This window comes from Danio rerio, chromosome 10 (genome assembly GCF_052040795.2).
Source record: "Danio rerio strain M-AB ecotype USA chromosome 10, GRCz13ab, whole genome shotgun sequence".
Lineage (NCBI taxonomy): Eukaryota > Metazoa > Chordata > Actinopteri > Cypriniformes > Danionidae > Danio > Danio rerio.
Genome location: NC_141030.1, coordinates 9,185,247 through 9,204,502, shown reverse-complemented (window position 1 = coordinate 9,204,502; position 19,256 = coordinate 9,185,247). Strand labels below are relative to the sequence as shown.

The following is a 19,256-nucleotide window of genomic DNA, read 5'->3' as shown; positions in this document are numbered from 1 at the left end:
GGATGTACAGCAATACAGAAATATCTTTACAAATGAAAAAATTAAAGGAAATATTAGAAAAAATATGATTTACTACGTAAACATAAAAAACACTGCCTTCATGCCTTCTTCATCTCGAGGTTTTTTTTTTTTTAGTTTATTCATGATAATTTGCTTTTGTATAATGTTATTATAATTAGCAGTATTATTTATTATATGCATAATTATATTTGTTTTATTAAAAACAAGTTTAGATTTGCCCACCTGTCAAGTTTTGGACCATATGGGGCATAGCATGTGTATTTGGATATAACTCCACTTGTCCACACTTCGTTATTGCTGTTCTTTTATTTGTTTGCTGGAAATTAGAACTGAATTTAGAAATAGTTTTGAAACAAATCTTTGCGCTTAAAAAAAAAAGTCTGTGTGTACAACACCGTTTTCTTATCCACAAAAGAGAAAAAGAGAAAGTGAAAATATAGGCCGATTGGAGGAGGCTCATTCTTTATCCTCGCGCTGCAAATGCTCTGTTTAGCTGTTTTCACGCTAGTGAAGTTTTTCGTTTTTTTCACTTACAATGTGCCATGTAAATAGCAAATGTGCCATGGTGCGACGCAACTGACTTTTAAAGGAAATGGGAGATGACACTCTGATTGGTTTATTCTTAAAACACACCCATAACTCATTAGGAAAATAAGCACAACCTTGTTAGACCATGCATCATGGCACAGAGCAGATTTTTCTATCCTTAAAATAGCAAAAGTGGATTCGGACACAGCCTTAATGCTTTTGCGTCCTGCGCTTAAGAATTTACGCCTAGATCCTTAAAAGAGAGCCCTAAAGGTTGTTTTAAGATTACTTACAGTGATTATAATTAATTGTGCATAATTACATGCAACTAAACCTAACCTCCATTCTAACCCTAAACATAGAGTATACTTAAGTTATTCACTGTGAAAGAAAATTGCTGCTTAAAATGTGTAAGTTGAATCAAATAAACATTTCTAGTCACCTCAACATACATTAGTTAAACTCAAAATGAATTTTGGTAACACTTTATTTTGATGGTCCATGTGAGTTATAGTAGACTGTCTGCCTAATATCTCTTGATACTGCTCCTTCAACAGACATTTAACTGACTAAAAAAACTTTGCAATATGCTAATTTATTATTTATTATTACTGGGTGACTAATTGTATAAGTGCACTTGTTAAAACTGATCGTAAAAAAAATCCTTCCTCAAATTACAAGACACACAGTTCAGTTTATAACAGGTTTTCCTCTACATGACAACCCTTGAATAAATGTTTTAGAAGAGGAACGATGAGCCCTCTGATGGCGACACAGTGATACTACAAACTTACCATAAATCGTTTTTTCACAGGAATGAGAGTCAGACCCAGACTCGTGTTGGTGTTGATACTCTGCACACCATCAATGATGACAGAATCTACAAAGACATGTGTGTATTTTTATGACAAATGACAGACAACATAACATAAAACTCATAATATTATGTTATATTTGACATTTTTTTAATGCCACACTAGTAATAAACTAATCAGAATGGTTATATGAATAATATTCATTTGTCATCCACACTCTCAGAAATAAAGGCACGCGAGCTGTCACTGGGGTGGTACCTTTTCAAAAGGTACACATTTGTACCTGAAAGGTCGATATTGGTACCTCAGAAGTATATAATAGTACCTAAAATTTTAGGAGGAACACTTTTGTACTTTTTAGGTACTAATATATACCCTTGAGTTATTCAAGAAACCTTTTAGGTACAAATTTTTACCTTTTGAAAAGGTACCACCCCAGTGACAACTCGTGTACCTTTATTTCTAAGAGTGCATGGTAACACATGTTTTTTTTTTTTTTTTTTTTTTTAAGTAGTAAGTACTTTAAGGGAAATGTCAGCCTACCCTGAAAGTTTAGTTTCTGGCAGGGGTTTCTGGGATCACCAATGTCACACTTATAAAGGTCTCCTTTTCTGTTTCGAGGGAATCCACTCCAGGGAGAACCAACCAATAACCTGCAGAGAAAAAAAAATCATACAAAATATCTATAAATGCAAAGAAATAATGCAAACACACTGCATACGAAATTATGTTATGGTATTATAAAACTATACTGTAGATCAGAAGTAGATGAAGCTATCTAAAATTAACTTGAGCTTTGCAGCAAAACATCATGTCAGCAGAAATGTGTTAAAACTGAGCAAAGCATTTGCAAGTCTTGTGCTTTTTAATGTTGTTCAGAGAATTCATAGAAGTATATTGATGCAGCCAATGGAGGAGAATGATTGACAAGTGATGAATGGCACTTAAAGGGCCATGACACGCCCCTCTTTCGGTTAAAGTCTACTTCAGAATTTTTTCAAAAGATGCATGATTAATAGGCGTGGAGCTCCGCGAGCATCGGGCAGGAGTGGGCGTGGCCAGCAGGGGAGAAGGGGAGCAAATAACTGCTGTTGTCAGTTAGCTCACAAAATGAGACACAAAGAGGAGACGCATGAGTTTATAGTTTACAAAGTTAAAATGCAAAGAAATGAACAGTGATTTAATGCCCTGCTACATTTGTTATTCGTAATTTCATATACAGACAACCACAATTTATATTATTATAAAGATAAGTGTGTTCATGTAAACTATAAATGAGGATTTTCCCTCGATCCCCGTGTCTATTATAGATCTGAATGCAGACTCAGTGCAGCAGGTCTCCTGACCTGTCTATTTTAACCATTAACCCTGCTGGTAATCTGGAGGATTTAGGCAAACACAGCAGCACAGTGATGTGTCTGAATGTGAACGAACTCCTGATAAAAGGCAACTTCCGCCATTCTCTAATTCTCGGAGAGGGTGCTCGCTGCAGAGCCATTTGAGGAGAGGTGAGCTCCAGAGAGGGGGAGCATGAGCTGTCGCTCCTCCTCCTGTAAGCTGTTTTAATGCGTACACCAACCCCACCCCTAACCCTACCCCCAGTGACATCACTCGTAGAAGAAGTGCAAAAAAGGTGGAGCTCAAGCTTAAGCTCCCCCTCTCTGGAGCTCACCTCTCCTCAAATGGCTCTGCAGCGAGAACCACTTGAATTCTCGTGCTGCTCTCCCGACAAAAATGCTTGCAGCACACACACAGCTTTGCTGTATGATCAGCCCTGAAAAGATCGCGGGGGAAAACATGCAACAAACCCTGTGGATCATGGAAACAAACGCATATGAGCTTTCATGAACGGCTAAATACTGTGCCGTGGTTTCCGTGTCTTTCAGCTCGGGCTTGACACTGGCAGGTCTGGCAGGTCTCATGAATAATTAAGCAGCCGGCGCTTCTCATAGGATAAGAAAACTCCGCTATGAATAATAATGAGAAACCGACGCGTCATCATTGCACTTGCAGTTCTGCGCTACGTCGCCGATTTTGATCCCGCCCCAAAAATCATTTTAAACCCGGAAGCTGAAATTAGCTGACAAAAGCTCAAAATTATCCAGTTTTCCCCACAATTAAAGCTGACAGGTGCTAACATTGTCTTAACTGATGCTCAACACACACACATCTGTTAATATAAAAAAAAAGTTCTGTGGGGTGTCCTGAACCTTTAACTCCACCTGTTACAGGTTTTCTCAGTGGCTTTGGTGCATTTCTCACAACACTATTTACATTTGCAAAACAGTTAATGCATTTCTCAAAACAATTAGAACAGACTACAAAACCTAGTTGATAACCTGCAAAAGCATGTCACTTGCTCGAAATGGATAGCTCATTCCTCAAAATAAAAGCAAGTATTCATGTCAACAAAAGTGTCAGTGTCATCAAGATGACAAGTCCTGACACCATTGTTTATAAACCCGATTGTCAAATGGCTTTGTCATGTTTTCTTTTTGACAGTTTACTCTATACAATTTTTCCAGTGCAAAAAAAGTCAGATTTTGGTCACATTTCCTGAAAATTTACAAGACAGCACTAGATACTATTTGCACAACCATTTGAAAACTACAGTAAAGTTAGACATCACTGCATGTAGTGAGGTATCTGAGTAAAAGACATTGAATAATACCATATCTGTATGGTATGAAGCACATAAATTATTAAACGAAGGAATTAAATTGTCAGGTCTTTCACCAATTTAGGGTAATTCAGTATTCATACCTGAAAGAAACGATATTGAATTCAAAAACTGGATGCTCAAAGGCATTAGTCAAATTAAAGACTTGTATAAAGAAGGTTCATTGATGTCTTTTCAATTAATGGTGAAACATTATGGCCTTCCTCGGAATCTCTTCTTTAAATACTTACAGGTCAGGAGCTTTGTGTACTCTCAAAGGAAAAATGATACAGAACCTCCTCTGTCAACCATTGAGAATCACACCTTAAAGCACTTGAACAGCAGGGGTAACCTATCCTCATTTTATAATTACTTCTTGAGGGGTCAAAAGAAAAATCGCTATCTTACCTATCTGCTTGGGAAAATGATCTCCAGGAAAATATTTCAAAGTAAGAATTGAAAGAATAATGTGTGTTTGCCCAAACCCATAGTATCAACACTAGATGTAGACTTCTGCAGTATAAATGGCTTTTTAGAACATACATTACCCCAGTAAAGCTAAATAAATTTAATTCAAATATTTCAGACTGGTGTACAAAATGCAGAGAAGAAATAGGTACACTCTATTGTGTGTGGAGATGTAAAGAGTTGCAGAAATTCTGGAAGGAGACTCTTTGTTTGATTAGTCAATTAACAGAGGAAAATGTTCCTCTCGACCCCAAACTGCGTTTATTTCATATATACCCAAGTACTTGTGAATACAAAGAAGCGCAAACTAATATACTTTAGTTTGCTGCAGGCTAAGTGTGTTATTGCATTTAAATGAAAAGAGACTCAAAGGCCCTGTTCTAATCAATGGATCAAGGATATGTCCTGTAATCTTGCTGTGGAAAAACTAACGTACATTATCAAAGGGAAGTTAAAAAGACTTTTATTGCATTTTGAACCCCTTTCCACACTTTTGCAACCAAGTGGACCTGACAGCAGAATAGAACTTAAATAAAACATCAAGGTCAAACAGTGAACTACGTTTGATGTTGTATGCAAAAAATTATACTCTATATTAACTTTTTTTATTTTAATGTATTTTTATATTTTTTATTTACTTATTTATTTAAATTATTTACTTTCTTACTGTTGTTTTTTTATTTTGTTTTATTTTGTATGTTATCCTGGAGTTGTTTTGTTGTAAAGTGTTGTTCAGATGTTTAAATGTCTTGTTTTGATGTTGTGATTACCCCCCCCCCCCCCCCCCAAAAAAAAAAAACACACTGAATATGTATGTTTCACATGTTTACTGCATTTGCTCTTTACAATTCTAACTTATCCACAGCACTGTGCAAAAAATAAGCACACCCTTATTTACAACAAACATAAACTGATATGGCATAAGCAAATGATAATGTTATAAACAGCAGAGAGTTGTAAGAAAGCAATTGATGCATGTCCAAAAGCACTTGCAATTTGTTGGAAGTAATGAGAAACTGCTACTATGATGTGCGCAAATGACCAGTTGTTTTGAGAAATGCACAAAAGCCACTGAGAAACACTGTAAACCTTGAAGAAAAAACTTTTTTGACCTTTTATAATGAACATGCATGGAATTAATAAAAATATTCCAACAAAACAGACAGACAGACAGACAGACAGACAGACAGACAGACAGACAGACAGACAGACAGACAGACAGACAGACAGACAGACAGACAGACAGACAGACAGACAGACAGACAGACAGACAGACAGACAGACAGACAGACAGACAGACAGACAGACAGATAGATAGATAGATAGATAGATAGATAGATAGATAGATAGATAGATAGATAGATAGATAGATAGATAGATAGATAGATAGATAGATAGATAGATAGATAGATAGATAGATGTGAACTGCGTAGACATGGTGGTATCAGAAAGATCACAGCTCAGGAGTTTCAAAAAGGAACAGAGTGTTAACACCTCAAAGACAGGGCCGATGACCTTACAGCCGCAGATACAGAAATAGCCATGATATCTATAACTTTTCTCCTCTCCAAAAGCATCACACACATTTTGTCAACACTCTATATTTCTGATAATACTGTACATCATGTAATTCTTGGTGTGCTTCACACAAGTTAGTGAGATTGACAAACCACCTGTAGGTGACAAACCCATTTTCTCTCCATATGCACCAGAGACATTAAGCACCCCAAAGTTCGTAGAGAACATTGTGGAATTCTGGTGAGTCTCTCTCCTCTCTGAGATATTTTAAATAACTAATTTAGACTTAAAGCAACAGTGGTTTAATCCAGGGCTTCATGGTAGCGCAGCAGGTAGCACTGTCGCCTCACAGCAAGAAGGTCGCTGGTTCGAGTCCCAGCTGTGCCAGTTGGCATTTCTGTGTGGAGTTTGCATGTTCTCCCCGTTTTTGCGTGGGTTTCCTCCAGGTGCTCTGATTTCCCCCCGAGTCTTAAGACATGCTCTATAGGTGAATTGAATAAACTAAATTGGCCGTAGTGTATGTGTGTGAATGAGTGTGTGTGGATGTTTCCTAGTACTGGGTTGCAGCTGGAAGGGCATCCACTGTGTAAAACATATGCTGGATAAGTTGGCAGTTCATTCCACTGTGACGAGCCATTATGAATAATGGGACTAAGCCAAAGGAAAATGAATGAATAAATATTTCAGACTTGACATAGTATGTACAGTAAACTACTGCTTTCTGAGGATTTTCAGTGCTTCTTTTATTGTCTTTTATTTTGCTGAATGAATAAATATTTTAGACATAGTATGTAGAGTAAACTGCTGCTTTGTGAGGATTTTCAGTGCTTCTTTTATTGTCTTTTATTTTGCTGAATGAATAAATGTTAATGTAAAAACATTTTGTAAAGGTGTAGGAAAATAAACTTTATTCAAGATACAGAAAGTTTTATATAATGCATCATATAAAAATAAGCATATCATATTTAGTATCAGATCATTATCGTGTCATTTTTTGTTGCAGTTTGACAATGTAAACATGTCTCTCCACCCAGATGTAAACAAACAATGAAACAAAACAATTTCCTGGTATTTCCTGATAGTAATTACACATTATCAAAACTGCAGTTGTCTTATGTTCACTGCTGTAAAACCTGTGTAAAAACTAGGACTGTGTGTGTCTTGATGCATTATCATCTGACAATTCTACAAATAGACATCACAGTCACGGTTTATTTTTATACTGGAAATCTTTTTTTTTTTTATGTGTGCAACATATCTTACCATTTTCCTTGGTCAGTGCTTAACTGTTGTACAGTGTATCCAAACTCTTGTCCTGCAGATCCTGAGAAGATTGTGGCGTCTTTAGTCCCCACATTAAAACCCAGAGAGCAAGCAATACACAAACCTGCAGGAAATAATCACATTCTCAGAATTAATTTGAGATTTCATTTAAGGTAGTTCTGCATATTGTATTTACATGTTTATTAAAGGACATCTGACATTGATTAAACTTTCCTTTGACCTGGAGTAAGTCGGTATATTTCAAACAGTACTGATAAGCTAAAGTGAGAACTCAACCCTTTTTAGACTTCAACCTAAACACACCCTCATAAACTTACACTGTTTCAATATGGACTGAACCATTCATGAGTGTGGATAAAAAGCATCAATACATGAGTAAATAAAATATTGTTGTTTTATTTTTCAGTAAAAAAGTGCTGTTATTATATTATAATTATAATATCGTTAAACATATATCATTTTGATTTCCAGTAAAAACAGTTTGAACATGATATGGGATTGTAATAATAATATCTGTTTTATTTTTAAAGGTCTGGTCATATTTCTAATTAAACATTGTCTATTTCAAATAAAATCATTGTCATCATTTTTATAGAAAGACATGTATTTTGATATCTGGGCAAGGTTTTGAAGTAATCTCTTAATATTTTCCATGGGTGATTATTAATATTATTAAATAATAATATTATAAATAATAAAAGTATTTTATTCCAGTAAACATTTTTAAAATGCTTAAAATAGATACATTTGAGAAGCAAAAGGTTTATAGCTTCAATAGGTGTATGCTTAAAACAAGAAAAACTTTTTTTTGTGATGGAGTACAAGTAGGAAATATAATACAATATGTTATCTGCAAGCCTTATCTTGAACAATTGAGGTTTATCTTTCTTTTACTGTCAGTGAGTATATAAACAATTTCATTATCAGATAATTTATCATAAAATCTTAATTTGGTGCAGTTTGACAACGCATGTCTCAAGTGTAAAAATCATAATAATTACCAATTAAATACACAAGTACTTACTCTGCAGTAATGCCAGTAGAATCACAGCCTTTTCCATTATGTCCATTGCTTAAAAATATTATGAGAGAGCAGAAGGCGCTGTCTTCAATCCAACTGTCACAGTGAAGCGAGTAGAACAATCGCACAGCTCATGGTCAACATGACCAGAGAGGATGTGACGCTGCCTGATTAGTTTCTTCCTTTGATGTTTACATTAATGACCTAAATAGGAAATGACCAAAAAAGGAAACCCATTCCTGCCTTTGGAGGGGTCAGACAGTTCAGTTAACGAAAAATACCAAAGAAAAAGAGAAACTATAAGGTGAGAAAGCAGAGCTAAAGCCAATAAATGATTACAGTTTAGCATTTAGTTTAACATACAGAGCTATATTTAACAGTTTACAATATGTTGAGAGCCAGCAGACACAGGTGCAGTTTATCTACGTCGCCGTTTTCCCTCACTCTCATTGGTTAAACAGAGCGAACACTTCGGGCTGGGCGTGTGGCTGAGGAAGTAGTAGTGATGAATGTTCCTATGCAGACCGTGACACACGAGTACAAACAATGATTAAGCCTAGACTCAAGGCGGGATGTTATCTTCCAGACAGAGATGTAATAACTAGCAGAGCTTCAAAAAACAAACAGGAAATGTTTAAGCAATAATACAGGTCATTGCCTAAATTTCTGCTGAATTTTGCTGTTCCACAGAAGAATAATCATCTAGAGGGACCTGACGGGAGACTCTGTAAGAGTAAATTAACAGTAAGTTAAGCCACAACAACGACCAACTGTTTTATTTACTGTATATATGAAATTTAACTGTTTTCCTGAGTTTGTGTAAAGAAGCAATGAACTATTAATATAGAAAATATCTGTAATTCTGAAATTGCTAAAAAAAAAAATTCAAAAACTCAAAAGAAATGGCAAGCATTCATTCATTTTCTTGTCGGCTTATAGTTCCTTCATTAATCCGGGGTCGCCACAGTGGAATGAACCACCAACTTATCCAGCACGTTTTTACACAGCGGATGTCCTTCCAGCTGCAACCCATCTCTGGAAAACATCCACGCACACATACACACACACACTCATACACTACGGACGATTTAGCCTACCCAATTCACCTGTACCGCATGTCTTTGGACTGTGAGGGAAACCAGCACCTGGAGGAAACCCACGCGAACGCAGGGAGAACATGCAAACTTCACACAGAAACGGCAACTGAGCCGAGGATCGAACCAGTGACCCAGCGACCTTCTTGCTGTGAGGCGACAACACTATCTACTGCGCCACTGCGTCGCCGAAATGCCAAGCAGTATAACAAAAAATAAACAAAAACATCTTGCCAAATCCTTTTAAAATACATATTCATAACATACATAATTACCTTAAGTAATTTAAATCAATTACATTTGTTTCTTCGTCAAAGCCAATCCCTATTTTAAGTCATGTTCCCCCTCATGATTGTCTTTAACTTATTTTTATGTTTATTTTGTCAGACAACATTTCTTGAACCAGCCTGAAGGTCAACTGAAAATACTCTTAAAAGGCGCAATGATTCTGTCCATATCAAAACTCACATATGCCTCTTACTATATATTCCTAAAATGCGTGCTTTGCAGTCACTGTTACACTATTTGAGTGGGAAAATCTCTATAATTATAAACAGTTTCCAACAGGTGCTCAAGGCAACTCCTTCACAAAACTCAGCTTAGTTTTATCACTGGTGGAATGTAAAATATTTCAAAACACATTTCAGTGGTTCATTTATTTCGACGATAAAGCATTTTCTGCAATGTTCTCGCAACACTAGTGAGTTAAGGTTATTCATTTCCTTTAATTTATTGCACAGTCAACATATGTAACTTATTTTAACTCATCATGATTGATTAGGGCATTATACTAAATTAGCATTTTTAATTTTTAATCCTGTTCTGTACACATTGTTTACTAGAGTGACATCCACATTCAAAAACCAAATTAACTCGTAAAAAGTTCAGGTAGTGACAACCACATTTACTTTTACATTTTTAAAAATCTACGCAGTGTGCACAGAAACAAACTGTTGTTATCTTCTGACAAAAATCTGTCTCTCTTCTGTATGCACTCGATTACCAACTTCTAGGACAAGGCTATTCAATTAGTTTTTCATGGGGGCCAGTTCATATAAAGCATTCTAAAAGAGGGGCCTGAGAGATGACACAACAACATACAAGAGCCCATATGCTGTATTTGTGCTCATAAAGAAATGGATGTTTCCCAGTGGTGGGTTGCGGCTTAAAGTGCATCTGCTGCGTATAAACGTGCTGGATAAGTTGACGGTTAATTCCACTCTGGCGACCCCAGATTAAAAAAGGGACTAAGCCGAAAAGAAAATGAATGAATGAATATTAGCTACGAATTTAAATGAACTGTTGTTATTACCTGCGTTCATACATACATAATCATTTTAACAATTTGTAATATTTAGTCTAACATATCTTTTGTTTACATTGCACTAAAAGCGCTCCCAATATGCGCAGGTTTCCATTGGAAATAATGTACTTGCGTGAGGAAAAGTCGCAATATGTCAATGGCTTGCTGCTATAGTTAATCCAATGTGCGTAACTATTGGCATAACTTTGTTTAGTTGCAGCGGCTTTTTTCCGTGCAACAGAAACGCAGCATTGAGAAGCAGTTAATGAATAAAAGCGAGGTTAATATTGAAATCGGCTATTCATTGCATCCCTATTAATGATATTAGTGCATTGTACAAAAGGCCTTTTCTACAAACATATCCAAATGTTTTAGGCTGCTCACACCATTCGCTTAATGTCACTCTCTGCGCAGTCTTTACCTGCAGCTTGTGCTGTTTTGAACAGACGCACGTCACTATAGCGACAGTTTTTCGAATGAACTAAATTTATTTGTGATGTCTTGGTCACACTATTTGGAGGGCCGGAACAAATTGCCTCGGGGGCCAGGTTCGGTCTGCGGGCCGCCAATTGAATAGCCCTGTTCTAGGAGCACAAAACCACAGGGGAAAAGCCAACACCTTTATTCATGCGGGTTGCCATATCTTGTTAGAAAAAACTGTGAACAATATCTATATGGTATAATAAACGAAAATAATACAATTGTTTCAGAACACACATCTGCCCACACCAATAACTCCATGAACTTGATTGTAACCACTTATAATAAATGGACCTGGCAACACATAAAGTAATTAAAAATATCAGGATTTGCTTCTGTAATAATAATAATAAAAAATAAATAAATAAATAAAAAAATTATATATATATATATATATAAACAGGAGCTACCAAACAGTATGTGCAACTGTTTTGCTTTGGCTTATATTGTAGCTATTTACTTTAACAGAGCAAAAATAAACAATTCTGATTGTAATGATACATATAATTATTTCCTGCTGTACTGTACACATACAAACACAGACAAATATGTGTCTTGAAGTGTGTAAATTACAAAATAAGCCTTTATTAGTTTTTTTCTGGACACGTTTTCTTGACAACATGTGCAAGGCTTTGTAAATCCGTGCTGAAAAAGTATGTACAATTTGACAACCAGTGCATTACATAGAAATTTCACAGCAGAGTGTCTGACAGGTGCACAAGACAGAGGGTCTCTATCTGAGAGAATGAGAGAGGCTTGGTTATTCAAATTTACATAAAACAACTAACTTTACGTGTTTGAATAAATGCTGTTGATTGTGACGTTATGTACAATAGAATTATGGGTGACATCTCATTCAATCTGTAAGAAAAAAAGTGACTACATGATACAAAAACAAAATTACAGTGAATCTCTGAACGCCTTTTTGAACCCACATAGCAAATAAACAAAAGGGACAATTCTATCTTGTTGAAATGTCAATTATAAAATAAAATTCTACACACCATAAGGCAGTACCATGTGAAAATGAAAGAAAGCCCCTTTTTTCACCATTCATATCTTTGCATCCATTGTTTTCTTTTAATAAAATATTTGAATGAGTGTTCAACTCAACTATCAGTTGAATTAAATTCAATCAAAATAGTCAAGCGAAAAATGCCAATATCATTACAACAAACACATTTTTTTTAAAACCAAATGCCAATTCTAATTCCAGTAATCGGCCTACAAATTACCTAAAAACGTAAATTGTAATGATTTAATATGCTTATAGAATGTTTGCGATATAATTTTACCATTTTTAAAAAGAAATAAGCCCTAAAATTAAACGATAACTGCATAGCAACATAGCTAATATTGGTTTTGGTTTCACATGCTTAATCAGTGACCTAAAAAATGCAAATAATGCTGAACATTTCTTCTTCCTGCTTCCTGCTCAAAGGCCCAGTGCATTATACAATAAGGCACTCAGACTGTACTGTCTCATGTTTTGCATTTGGATAATTTAACTATATATATATATATATATATATATATATATATATATATTTTTTTTTTTTTTTATGCTGAAGTGTGTCATGTTTTATTGCAAAAATACTTCAGTTTTATCTTAATATAAAGAGTCACTTTAAATAATTTGTAGATTCATTTCTAAAAGTATAAACTCTGAGTTTATTGTAAAACATTGCTCTTTTTGTTTGAGCTTCCTAGGCAGCTCAGCAAAGGTGACGCTGACTCAATCAATTGTGTGAGTTTAGAGCAGGCCAGTTGGCCAATAGGACAGCACATAGGATCCCTGTTTAAAAAAAAAAAATTATTATTAGTCATGGAGGAGTGGAGAGCATGAGACTAATTCCTGTGATGCTCCAGGGACAGACGAGTCTTCGCTGAGGCTCAGCTTCCAGCCTCCGCCACAGAGACTGCAGCTCTGCACAAGACGTTTGGCCAGCGGAGAAATAAAATGGTCATGCCCAACTGAGTCTGATTTCTGTCAAGGTTTTTTTTCTTCACTTTCGCCAATTTGTGAAGTTTTTTTTCTTTTTTTCCTTTCCGCTGTCGCCTCTAGTTTGCATGGTTTGGGATTGGTAAAGCTGTGCATCGATGGATTGCTGTCCAGTGTTTGGACTCTCAGTTGTGATTATTAAACCACACTGAACTGAGCTAAACTGAACTGAACTTAAACACTAAAAACTGAACTACATGTTCCAATTTACCATGACCATTTATGTAAAGCTGCTTTGACACAATCTGCATTGTAAAAGCGCTGTACAAATAAAGGTGAATTGAATTGAATTATTGTTTATTTTGTAAACTATTTTCAGCTTCCTAAACAGCCCAGCAACACTGACTCCACCAATAGCATGTGTTTAGGGTGGAGCAGTCAACCAATAGGAGAATGTTTTGAAATCATTTTTAAAACAGTCATCATTGTTTTAGCCTGGTGCTGCTAGTGGTGCATAAATTACACAATTTAGCTTTTTTTTCTTGTTTAGTCAAGTAACTGTTTCTAATATTTACATATGACGAATACTAAACAAGAGAAAATTGAAGGCATTTTTTTGTGTTTCCAGACATTCGCTGCAACCCATCTGGAATACCTGAGAAACACTGCAAGCATGAAGACGCTTTTCACCTCAGAAAACAAGAGAGGTATTATACCAACGATTAAGCCATTAAATTATCATTTAAAGTGAAATCAGAAACATAACTTTATATACACTTTAAAGCTTTACATTTACAGTACAGATCTTTTCCTCTTCATTTGTGAGACCCAAAAGCGTAAAAAACATCAGTGCCAAAAGTTGCTTTGTGAACAAAAAGGAATGCACAAATATCACAAATAAAACAAACACCTCAACTGAAAAACACCACTACACAGCGCTTAATCAAAACAAGCTCTAAAAGTGAGTTATTGAAAAAGAGCTTCATTTATAAACCTACTGCCAATAGGACTGCATGGTTGTGATTACAGCACTGTAGATTACTGTTTAGACATTGCCAGGACAGGTTCCTGATCCTCTCTATGCTGATGATGAATGCCGTAGGGAGGTTTTAGATGAGGGTCCGCGGCTGGTGGGATGCTGAGTTCAGGCTAGATGAACCTTTGCTCTTCAAAGCTTGACTTTCGTGGTTTGGCAAAATGTCCACCAATCTTGTGGCGTCTCAGACGTTCACTTGAGTTCACATTCAGTTGAATTTTGCAGTGTGCACATGACGATAAATCAAAGTGTCAAGCAAAGCGCTGAGTTCTCTTTGGTATGCTCTGCAGTATGCTGTTTGTGAACCCAGATGTCCTACATGAGTCTGATCTTTATATTTCTAGTGATCTCGATTTAGCAGTGTAGAATAAGCTGACCTGAGGGGTGGAGGCTACAGAGACGCAGGCTTCAGTCAGTGTCTTTTTTATCTTCATTCATTTCTTCAACTGATTTTCTCTTGAAGAATCCAGCCTGAGGAGAACAAACAACGTAGTCAATATTTAACACCCCTACGCAACTTGGGCCCTGTTTACACCTGGTGTTGAGTTTTTAATCACAAGTGGGTGACACTTTAATTACAGGTGAAATTGTCCACTTTTGACCACTTTCAGAGGTACAGAAGTTGAAAATGCATTTGATCAAATTGGTTTTGAATTGTAAATGTTCATGTGGTCAAATGTGTTCAAACCGACAAAAGATCATCTACAGTACTCCACACTGATTGACTGAAAACATGATCGTTATAAAAAATGTTGTGAGAAGTTTAGATAAGTTAAGGTTTTTTTTTGGTAGCATTACATCATTACCACCAACATATTGTTTTTTAATTCACTTGCTCAGTTGATAGCCTTTTATCAAGGTTAACATTAATAATACCAGGTGAAAAAGGGCATTGGTGTGTTAAAGCAAGTAAGCTTAAGGTAAACATCACTACTTACCTTCCATAAAGCGAAGATAACAAGTGCCAGTATTAAAAGTCCTATTAGAATACTAAGGATAATAATCCACAGTGGGATTCCAGTTCGTATGTCCTTGGTGACTTGAATCCTTACCTGCATAACAAATGCAACACTCATCACAATTGTGAAAATTACTAAGGAGTCCAAGTTGCAATTTCAAACCATTTTGCTGTACAACCTGACAAAATAAATCCTTTATTATTGACTTTTGTTTGGAAAAATTAAGATCTTGTTCAAACTTTATCTTAAGATACAAATATCGCCACTAACAAACCATTCACTATAAACTTTAGTACAGTAAACTCCTATTTTGCTGCTTAATAATAGTTAATAAGGTAGTTGTTTGGTTTAGGTAATGGGTAAGATTAGGGATGTAGAATGAAATTAAGCAGGATATGTACTTTTTAAGTACTAATAAACAGTCAGTATCTTAATAATAGGCAGGTGCTGTAATAAACCAGTATTCAGAATTGGTCCCTATACTAAAGAGCTACCAAGGTCTTCTGTATTGTGATACAGAAATGATTATCACAAATGTAAGATGGGAAAAATGGCTAATTACAGATTATAGTTCAGATATTAACACTGATGTCTACAGTAGTGAGCAAAATAAAACTAATCACCTTTCTTAAATCAACTTTACTCTTAAATATTTTAACAGTTACATTACATACATTACATTAGATTTTTAAAGAAGCATGCTAATTTTGGTTTTCATTTATATAATTTTTTGTGTCATCTAGTGCAGTTTTACAAACTAATTTCAAGAGGAGCATGTGATATGATTGAGCACGACTGGCTTCTCATCTGTAATCAGTAATAATCCAATCTGAGTGATCCAAGCTTCCTATAAATGGATTGTTCCCCTTCGGGGGGAACTTCAGCACTATAAGTGGATTTGATTTGTAAAATCCACGCATTGGGAGGTTCGGTTCAGAAGCTACTCGTCTGAAAGAGTATTGAACGGGCCAATTAAGAATGAATTGGCAGCGCAAGCCTGCGCAGGTGAGCGGCATAAGCAATCAACTGAGTATATAAGCTCACCTGGCGCCAGCAGACGCTATCCTTTTCGCTTCAGAGACTTTCTGATCGAGTCGATGAGGGTTCCTCCTGCTGTGACCAGCGATTCTGAGCGAACGAGAGCATTCTCCCGGTCCAGAGTGTGTACACGCAGTGGCAGACGGTCGAGCTGGGTTTCTCCCTTGCCTGGCGTTCTTTGGGTCCGGTCCTCCAGAGCGGTGCGTATAAAGTTGCAAACTTCACAGAAAGAGCAACACAGTCGTGCAGCACGTCCTTATCAGGACGGCGCTCCGACTGTGCGTTTCTGGATGCGGTGGTTTCCTGTCCTCGGATGATGGGCGCGGGCACTGCGTTACATGTCTGGGGGTCCAGCATGTTAATGCGCCGCTCGCGGGCAGTTCATGTCGTCATTGCGATGCCATGACTGTTGCGCAAGATCGCGGTTAGCCTTTGCAAAAGGGTGAACCACCCCAGTTGTCCCCTGCTCTGCAGCGGGCACTCGGGCAGATCTGAGGGTTTCAGCGAGAGATAATCCGTCGCCCACGGGCCCGCGGACCTCCCGCTCCTCTAAGCGCTCCATCCAAGCTTCGGGCGGGGGAAGCGATCCGTCTAACAGATGGTAGCCCTTACGCCCGATGACACCGGAGACCAGATGTCCACCGCGGCATCGGAGGGTGGGCTTTCATTGTCCGATGATGATCCAGACCCGCTCGCCCCCTTCGGGCTGGTGAGCGCTGTCACTACGGATCCTGAAACGGACATGTTAGCCGTGCTTTCCCGGGCTGCTTCGGCCGTGGGTTGGAGATGGTTTATCCCCCAGCTCCGCGGCCGGACCGACTAGAGGGGCGTTCCCTTCTTCCCGTAGGTGCACAGTAGGCTCACGCGGTCTTGTAAAGCACTTTTTTCTGCTCGTGCTGCGTGTTCCTCCACCCTAACCACTCTTGACGGTGAAACAGCCAGGGGGTATGTGGCGATTCCTCAGGTTGAGTGCGCGATGGCGGTAAATCCGCGCGGCGCCTCTTCTTGGCGGGGTCCGCCTCGTCTCCCATCCAAAGCCTGTAAGTTATCTACCTCCCTCGGAGCTAGAGCTTACATAGCTGCGGGCCAGGCTGCTTCCGCCTTGCATGCGATAGCCACCTACCAGCGCTACCAAGCGCAGGCGCTGGCCGAGCTGCACGAGGGTGGGTCCAACCCAGGCTTACGAGCTTCGCACCGCCGCCGACTTAGCTCTTCGGACTACTGAGTCCGCTGCGTGTGCGTTGGGGAGGACGATGTCCACATTAGTGGTCCAGGAGCGCCACCCCTGGCTGATATGCGCAAAGTCGACAAAGTCCGCTTTCTTGACTTCCCCATATCCCCAGCCAGGTTCGGCGACACTGTCTGTGAATTCACCCAGGAATTCAAGGCGGTGAGAGAGCAGTTGGTGGGTGATGTCTTATCGGCGGTCCGTAGCCCGCTCCGCCCGCCGTGCCATTCATACCTGCTCCTCGCCGAAGGCGCCCGCCTACGAGAGCTGCTCCGCCCCCGCACACGCCTCAGGCGAAGCGAGCGCGTCGGGCACCTCGGAAGCAGGCAGCCCCCCTGCCCAGAACGCCGCTAAGTCCGGCAACGGACCGCGAAGCACCCCTGGGACAGGCCATCTGGAGAAGAGGGAACTTGCTCTTTCCCCGCTGGAGGGCGGGGCCCCATTTCCAACGGCACTTTTTACTGCCATGAAAACATTATGAAAGGGCACTTTTCACTTCCCCAGATGTGACAGCCCGAAATCTGCCAGTCTGGGACGCTATGCTTTCTAGCTTGCAGATTCGGTGCGTTTCGCCAGTGGCTCACGAGCGCTGGGAGGACGGTCTCCTTTCTCCCACCCCTCGAGCCTCCCCTCCGGAGCTCGGGTTTGGAGTGAGAGCAAATATCTCACCTCCAGCTTTTCCGTGGGACCCGCGAGCTTCCCGGATCAGCACACCCACTCCGCGCTGCCCCACTGCTGGTACGTCAGCGATTGTAGCGATGAGTCCATTAGCGAGAGCTCTGCCTGCCTGGTTAGCGCGGGCCAGCTCTTCGCGGTGGCTCATACGCACAATCAGACTCGGCTATGCGATTCAGTTCGCGAAACGGCCCCCCAAGTCACGGGTGTGTATTCACCAGGGTCAGCCCCCTGTCCGCCCCTGTCTTGCGAGAGGAGATTGCTGTCCTCCTGGCGAAGGATGCAATCGAGCCGCTCCCTCCAGCCGAGATGGAGAGTGGGTTTTACAGCCCACGCTTCATCGTGCCCAAAAAGAGCGGTGGGTCACGGCCAATCCTAGATCTGCGCGTTTTGAACCGCTGCCTGCACAAGCTGCCGTTCAGAATGCTCACGCAGAAGCGCATCCTCCGGTGCGTTCGTCCTCTGGGTTGGTCTGCAGCATTAGACCTGATGGACGCGTATTTCCATGTCTCCACTCTTCCTCGCCACCGACAGTTTCTGCGGTTTGCGTTTGAAGGTCGAGCTTGGCAATACAAAGCCCTCCCCTTCGGGCTCTCTCTGTCTCCGCGGGTTCTCACCAAGCCCGCGGAGGGTGCCTCAGCGCCCCTTCGGCTCGCGGGCATCTGCATACTCAATTTCTTTACGACTGGCTGATTTTTGCCCTCTATCGGAGCAGTTGATTATGCACAGAGACAAAGTGCTCTGGCACTTCCACCTGTGGGGGTTTCAGGTCAACCGAGAAAAGAGCAAACTCGCCCCCGTGCAGAGGATCTCTTCTCTCGGGCTGGAGCTGGACTCGGTCACCATGGCAGCGCGCCTCTCCGGAGAGCGCGCTCAGCTGATGCTGTACTGTCTGAGAGAGCTCGACAGTAAAATAGTGGTCCCACTGAAACTATTTCAGAGGCTCCTGGGGCATATGGCATCCGCAGCCGCTTCATGCCGCTCGGATTATTCTATATGAGACCACTTCAGCACTGGCTTCACGATCGAGTCCCCAGACGCGCATGGCACGCGCGCGCACACCGAGTCTCTGTTACTGCGCTGTGTCGCCGCGCCCTCAGCCCTTGGAGCGACCCCTCGTTCCTACAGGCCTGGGTGTCTCTAGAACAGGCGTCCAGTCTTGTTGTCGTTTCAGCAGACACTTCCAA

General features: G+C 39.6%; 3 protein-coding genes across 6 annotated transcripts in view; 1 reads left to right on the top strand and 2 right to left on the bottom strand.

The window, feature by feature from the left end:
* LOC100333484 (integrin alpha-2) overlaps positions 1-9,148 on the bottom strand; it is a 33,621-nt gene extending 24,473 nt beyond the window's left edge. The window contains exons 1-4 of one of the 3 annotated variants that reach the window (XM_087270093.1): positions 8,318-9,148; positions 7,273-7,396; positions 1,908-2,017; positions 1,344-1,429 (exon numbers count right to left, since the gene is read on the bottom strand). In XM_087270093.1, coding sequence (XP_087126219.1) covers positions 1,344-1,429; positions 1,908-2,017; positions 7,273-7,396; positions 8,318-8,363 — 366 coding nt within the window. In that variant the 5' untranslated portion in view covers positions 8,364-9,148. Of the gene's footprint in view, positions 1-1,343; positions 1,430-1,907; positions 2,828-3,068; positions 4,860-7,272; positions 7,397-8,317 lie in introns of those variants that run through there. The other 2 variants (XM_087270095.1, XM_087270094.1) reach the window with 2 other exon arrangements.
* The window catches only part of tctn1 (tectonic family member 1), an 845,382-nt gene that overhangs the window by 373,822 nt on the left and 452,304 nt on the right, over positions 1-19,256 (top strand). The window lies entirely within an intron of this gene.
* Positions 11,757-19,256, bottom strand: part of itga1 (integrin, alpha 1) — a 114,146-nt gene continuing 106,646 nt past the window's right edge. For both annotated transcript variants that reach the window (XM_087270092.1, XM_087270091.1), the window contains exons 29-30: positions 15,108-15,221; positions 11,757-14,640 (exon numbers count right to left, since the gene is read on the bottom strand). In XM_087270092.1, the coding sequence (XP_087126218.1) occupies positions 14,578-14,640; positions 15,108-15,221 (177 nt within the window). In that variant the 3' untranslated portion in view covers positions 11,757-14,577. The remainder of the gene's footprint in view (positions 14,641-15,107; positions 15,222-19,256) is intronic.